The sequence below is a fragment of the Mustela putorius genome, unplaced genomic scaffold (genome assembly GCF_011764305.1).
Source record: "Mustela putorius furo isolate JIRA1106 unplaced genomic scaffold, ASM1176430v1.1 tig00003853_pilon_pilon_pilon, whole genome shotgun sequence".
NCBI lineage: Eukaryota > Metazoa > Chordata > Mammalia > Carnivora > Mustelidae > Mustela > Mustela putorius.
In genome coordinates, this window is record NW_025422005.1 from 27,303,945 (window position 1) to 27,310,226 (window position 6,282).

At 58.0% G+C, this 6,282-nt stretch overlaps 1 protein-coding gene across 1 annotated transcript; it reads left to right on the top strand.

Annotated features, from left to right (window-relative positions):
* The first annotated feature begins 272 nt into the window (after positions 1 to 272).
* Positions 273 to 5,657, top strand: ADPRS (ADP-ribosylserine hydrolase). The gene is made up of 6 exons (XM_004740793.3): positions 273 to 516; positions 2,932 to 3,028; positions 3,298 to 3,505; positions 3,604 to 3,788; positions 4,118 to 4,218; positions 4,833 to 5,657. The coding sequence occupies exons 1-6, from the start codon at positions 297 to 299 to the stop codon at positions 5,123 to 5,125; spliced, it is 1,104 nt and encodes a 367-aa protein (XP_004740850.3). The 5' UTR covers positions 273 to 296; the 3' UTR covers positions 5,126 to 5,657.
* The last annotated feature ends 625 nt before the right edge of the window (positions 5,658 to 6,282 follow it).

The window sequence follows — 6,282 nt, forward strand, 5'->3', positions numbered from 1 at the left end:
CTGCCAGGGTCCGATGGTCTGGCTTTGGGCCCTCCTCTCGCCTCGGGGACTCTTCAATGGCCATCCCGCCCATCTGTGAGCCATTTACAAGTGGGGAGAATGGGGCTAAAGCAGAGGCCTGGCCCAAGCCAGTGCAGCAGGACTTGGGAGCTGCAGCTCCGGGCCGCTGGGCGGCGCTGTGGGTACGGAGAGGTGCTGCGGCTCCGGGCCGCTGGGCGGCGCTATGGGGCTGGCCGGGGGGGCGTGGTCGAGCGGCGCGCGCCGGACGTACCGGAAGTGGCGACTGCTCCGCGCGGATGGCGGCGGCGGCAGCGGCGGCGATGACGGCTTCGGGCTGCGCGGGGGCTGGGGCGGCCCGCTCCCTCTCCCGCTTCCGAGGCTGCCTGGCCGGCGCGCTGCTCGGGGACTGCGTAGGCTCCTTCTACGAGGCGCACGACACCGTCACCCTGACGTCAGTCCTGCGTCACGTCCAGAGCCTGGAGCCGGACCCGGGCTCGCCAGGGAGCGCGCGGACAGGTGGGCGGGGCCGGGTGCACGTGGGGACGCGTTGGCCGGGGTTCCCGGGGGCCTCGGGACAGGAGGGACAAACCTCGGAGGTGAAGCTGCCCGGAGCTGCCGGGGCCGGGTCTGGAGGAGCCGCGGACAGCTCGGACTCAGCGCGTCAGAGTCCGAGTCCCAGCTTCGCTCTCGCCTGGAAAGTTCCCCGGTGCCGGGCCTGGCAAGCCGGTCCTGGCAGCCGGTCCTTCCAGCCGTGCAAGCCGGCAGCCTGTGCGTCTTTCCCCTGCATCGCGCCTGATCCACCCTGTGCACCACCAGTCCATTCTCCACGCAGCAGGGAGTGATCTCGAAAGAGCCGAGACGGACCTTCCCCCGCTGGAAGCTTTGCCGTGATTTTCCCTTACTCTTAGCATAGACCAAATTCTCTAACATGTCCTACCTGGTCGGCCCTCGCCTAAGTCCCTGTTTCACCTTCGGCCACCCTTGGCCTTGTGTTCTGTGCTCAGCTGCTCTTACACCAGCTTGCCAGGTCTTTGCAGTGCTGTCCCTTGTATATAAAGCCTGTCTCCTCCCCTTGTGCATCCAGGTCCTCACCCAGATCTCTGATGTCAAGGGGAGGATGTTTCTTGGAGAGCATGTAGAATAGTAAGAAGAAGGGGCCAAACTCGGAACCCTGGAGGAGCAAAAGAAGCTAGACTTGGAAAGGGTTTGATGGGAGCTGAAGCATGTGGGTAGAATAGCAACAAAACCTGGGAGAATTTCAGGATGGTCACGGTGAGATGCTACAGAGAGGTTAAGGAGAGGGAAATCTGGGTTTTAAAAACTATTTCAGTAGAATGTTGAAATCTGGAGGTAAGGTGTCAGTGGGTTTAGGAGGAAATGGAGAAAAGAAATAGAGTAGAAGGTATGATGAGGAGAAATCGGAGCTGTGGTTGAGGCAAAGACAGGATGGAGGGATGGTTTTTAATTTCATCTTTGCTTTGAGGTTAAGATGAAGGAAAAACATTTTAGGTGTTTTAGAACCTTTTGGTTGCACGTAGCAGAAAACTCAGCTCATAATGGCCTAAGCAAAAGGAGAATGTGTTGGCTGGCATAAGTGAGAAATCCTGAGGTACGTCTGGCTTCAGGTGGAGCTGAATCCAGGGGCTCAAGCCACGTCCTTAAGACCCAGCTCCCCTCCTTATTCAGATCCCTGTTCTGACAGGTTGGCTTCACTCACTCTGGCAGACCCTCCGCATAGAGTGGCCCCAGCAGCTTCAGCAGAGGAAGAGTCTGTCTGCAGCAGCCCCAGCAGAAATCCAGATCACATTTTCTCAGCCTGGCTTGGCCATCTGTCCATCCCTGAACAAACGAGTAGGGTGTGCTATTTGAGGAGGCTAGTGGTGGTGTGAACCTTATGCCCCAATCATATGGGCTGAGAAGGGTAGAGAAGTGGCTCCCTGGGGAAGCCGAGTGCAGGGACCAAACGAAGAGAGCATGGGTGCTACTCCACCATGCAGGAAGAGGTGGAGAGGAGAGGAAGGAAGAACAAGTTCACTGGGAAGCTGGGCTGGGTGGGCTGGAAGAGAAACTCACTTGGTCAGGAGGTAACAGGAGAGTGTAGCTATGGGTAGGAGGCCTGTCGACCCCTCTTCCTAGTGAAGCCAGGATGGGAGCCCTCTAAAGAGTGAAGGGGGGAAAAAGAAAGAGTGAAGGGGAGTAAGTGGGGCTGGGGGCTTGCAGTACACAGAGAGGAGTGGAAGTGGGGTCGGGGCTTGCTAGGGCGTGTGCTTCCTTCTCTGTAGCCTTCTCTTCCTTCAATAAAACCAAGTGCCACCAGTCCCTTGCCGGCTCCCAGACTACTCGGGACGTCTTCATTTGCAGTGTCGGAAATGCCAGAGCAGTAGTCCCGGGCACCCAGAAGAAGGAGCGGGGCTTGAGGAGGGAGGGTCCCAGACTCCCAAGGTTGGTTCTGGGGATGTGGAGGGGAGCGGTGGGATAGAACAGGGAAGGGCTTCGAAGGCCAAGGCAGTGAATTTGGCCTAATCCTGAAAGCAACAGACAGCAATTTTGAGCAGCAGAGAGATGAGGAAAGGGATATTCTGCTTTTAGGAAGAATCGTCTGGCTGCACATACAGGCTGGGTTGGAGGTTGGGTGTTGTGCAGGAAAGCTATGGTCATAGTCAGAGGGGAGCAGAAGATTTGCCTTTAGAAATCAGCAGGAATAAAGAATTGCTGAGAATCCCAAGGCCTGGAGCCCAGGAAACTGGGCAGAAGAGAAAGAGGGAGTATGCTTCTCAGTAGAGTATGCTTCTCAGTCTCAGGGTCATGAGTTCTAGCCCCACACTGGGTATAGAGCGTACTTAAAAAAAAAAAAAAATAGCGGGGGGCCAGAGCCCCCACCTTCAAGCCCTGCAGCACGATCTCACCCTCACCCCCACCCTGTCCCTGCAGAAGTGTTGTACTACACAGACGACACGGCCATGGCCAGGGCCCTGGTGCAGTCCCTGCTGGCCAAGGAGGCCTTCGACGAGGTGGACATGGCTCACAGGTGAGGGGGGCGGACCTGAGGGGGAGGTAAAGCAGGTGGGCTGAGCATCTGCACTTCTTGGCCAGAGTGATGCTGCAGGTGCATGCTGGGGCCCCAGCTCTCGGCACGACGCTGGCACTGCGTGGCTTCCCAGGGCAGAACCAACTGCACCGGGAGCTTGGGCCTCAGTCCCTAAGGCTTCCTCTTTTCCCAGGCCAGCCAGAGCTCGCCCCTCCCAGCCCTGACACATGTCTTTTCAACCCTCATCCTGTCTCCCTTCTCTCTCTTAGATTTGCTCAGGAGTACAAGAAAGAGCCCGACCGGGGTTACGGTGCTGGAGTGATCACTGTCTTCAAGAAGCTCCTGAGCCCCAAGTGCCGCGACGTCTTTGAGCCTGCCCGGGCCCAGTTTCACGGAAAAGGCTCCTATGGCAACGGGGGTGCCATGCGGGTGGCCGGCATATCCCTGGCCTATAGCAGTGTCCAGGACGTGCAGAAGGTAGTCCGGGCGGGCCGGTTGCTGGGCGCTCCCCTCCCTCCTCTCTGCAGCCCGGGTTCTGTGACAGCCCGTCTTTGCTCCCACTGCCTCTGCCCTAGTTTGCCCGGCTCTCAGCCCAGCTGACACACGCCTCCTCCCTGGGTTACAACGGTGCCATCCTGCAGGCCCTGGCTGTGCACCTGGCTTTGCAGGGGGAGTCGTCGAGTGAGCATTTCCTCGAACAACTCCTGGGCCACATGGAAGAGCTGGAAAGTGACGCCCAGTCTCTCTCAGATGCCAGGGAGTGAGTATGTGGGAGGGAGGCAGGCTGGAAGGGCGTTTGGGGGTGTGCCTGCCTTGTGGGGTCCTCCGGCATTGCCACAGGCTGAAGCCTTTTTTTTTTTAAATTGCAGACTTTTGGGAGAGTGTGGGAGGAGCCCTTTTGCCTTGACTCTGCGTTGAGGCTCTTAGGTTACCAGAGACTGGGACGGGCAGCTCATCCCCAGGGTGCTCCTACTTGTTGTCAGGACACCTGTGCTGGGTGTCAGCCTGATCACCTCCCGCCTCCCCCTCACACACCTCTTCCCCTGCCTCCCATCTCCACCCTGCTGAAATCTCACCCCTGACCCACAGGTTGGGCATGGAGGAACGTCCCTACTCCAGCCGACTGAAGAAGATCGGCGCTCTTCTAGAGCAGGACTCTGTCACCAGAGAGGAGGTGGTGTCCGAGCTAGGTGGGTAGACCCTCACACCTGTCATCCTCGGCTCGTCCTGGGCTTAGGGACAGATGGGAGCCGGGAGGCCCGCCTGCTGTCCCATTTCTTGCCCGAAGCTGTGGGGACAGTGGAGCCTGCGCTGTGCCATCCTTGGCAGGGCTGGGAACACATGCCTCCTTGCTGGGGTTAACTCCAGGGCTGCCACGCCACCAGCCTAGCCGCTGAGCATCCCCCGGAGTGGCAGGTGGCCGTTAGTTTTCACAGTTGATGTTGATAACCGGTACTTGTTTAGAGAGCACCTGTACTGTGTTCTGGGCCCCGTATGGAACACTCTCCCTGTGGCCCGTTTCACCCCCACACCAGTCCAGAGAGTCGCTGCCTTTATTCCCTCTCTGCCTGAGGAGTCAGATCTCAGAAACCAGAATCTCAGCCATGAGGGAACTTGCATGGTCCCATGCTAGCAGGAGGGAGAGCCAGGATTTGAACCTGGGTAGTCTAAGTCTAGAGCCTCTGGACTGAATCACAGCCCAGCTTGAAACTGAGAGTATTGACTTGGGGTGAGTGGTGGGAAGATGGCTGGGGACATAGAGGGTGGAGGAATGTGGGGTCCCCATGTGCTGGCTTCCCTGCAGGCAATGGCATTGCTGCCTTTGAATCTGTGCCCACTGCCATCTACTGCTTCCTGCGCTGCATGGAGCCTGACCCCGAGATCCCCTCTGCCTTCAACAGCCTCCAAAGGACTCTTATCTATTCCATCTCACTCGGGGGGGACACAGACACCATTGCTACCATGGCTGGGGCCATTGCTGGGGCCTACTATGGGATGGAACAGGTGCCAGAGAGCTGGCAGCAAAGTTGTGAGGGCTATGAGGAGACAGATGTCCTGGCCCAGAGCCTGCACCGTCTCTTCCAGAAGAGTCCATGAGGGCCTCAGCTGCTGGGACTCCGCTGTGTCCAGCCGGCCCAGCTGCAGCTCAGACTGGAGATGCTGTGGTTCCTTGGGCACGGGTCTTTGCTTCCGTCATCCTGCAGTGGGGGTGAAACACGCGGCTGGCCCGGGGTGGAGGACTGGTACCTCCCTGGTGCTGGGTTCCGGGCTCACTGCCGAGCCTGGGGCCTTCCTGGCTCCCTGGGCAGAGGGGAGGGATTTGGACAGGTTTTATTATGGAAGGGTGTCTGTGGCATTTTCCTGTCTTACCCAAGACGTGGGATTCTGGGGGTTGGGGTGGGGGCAGAAATGATCGGCAGCGGCGCTGCTACTTCTTGTTGAGATGTGGCCAGTCTGCCAGAAAGCACGGCTCTGGCTGGGTGGAGCCCTGGGCAATAGTATGTTCACGTGGGTCAGGGAAACCAGCCCTGGCATCCAGCTGATCTAGATGCACACCTGGCCTTTGGCGGTCATGGGGCGTGTTAACAGCTTCTGGTGGAAGTCACAGCAATAAAACAGTTTTTGGTAAGTCCTGCCACTGGTGCCCATGTTTCTCCTTGGCCCTGAATGAATTTCCTCCCCCCTGTACCCCTGTGACCTTTTCAGGCCTTGTACCTCTTCATTTGCTCTACTGGGAGCCAGTAACGGAAGGGTGTGGGGTCTTGGGGCAGATCCCTCCAGTTCTTCCAAATGGCTGTGCTGTTCAGCCAGGAAGGGCAGAGTGGGCATGTTTTAGTGCTTTTTCCTGTTGGAGATCATTCAGAGTGACCCAGGCAGTGGGCAGAACAAGCCAGATGTCCCTGTTCTCGGGGGCTGACTTCTTCATAGGTTGTTCCCCAAATAAGACCCACATCCAGCTGGCCGAAGAGCAGGACCCCAGTAGGAGGGTGCAAAGGGCACCCCCTCCCACCAGACTGCCGACCCTCGGGTGAGGAGGGTGCATCGTGTTGGTGTCCTAGGTGGAATGAAGGATTTGGGCCTGTCTTTATCTTGAGCTCCAGTCAGAGGCCTTGGCTTGAAAGGAAGTTTTACACACCATTTGTTTTGAAGAAAAGAAAATCGAAAGGGAGAAGACCCCTCCGCTCCAACTAGGGATGTTCTCCAGTTATCCTTCTGGGCTCAGTGGAGAGAAGCACGCCAAGCTCTGCAACTAG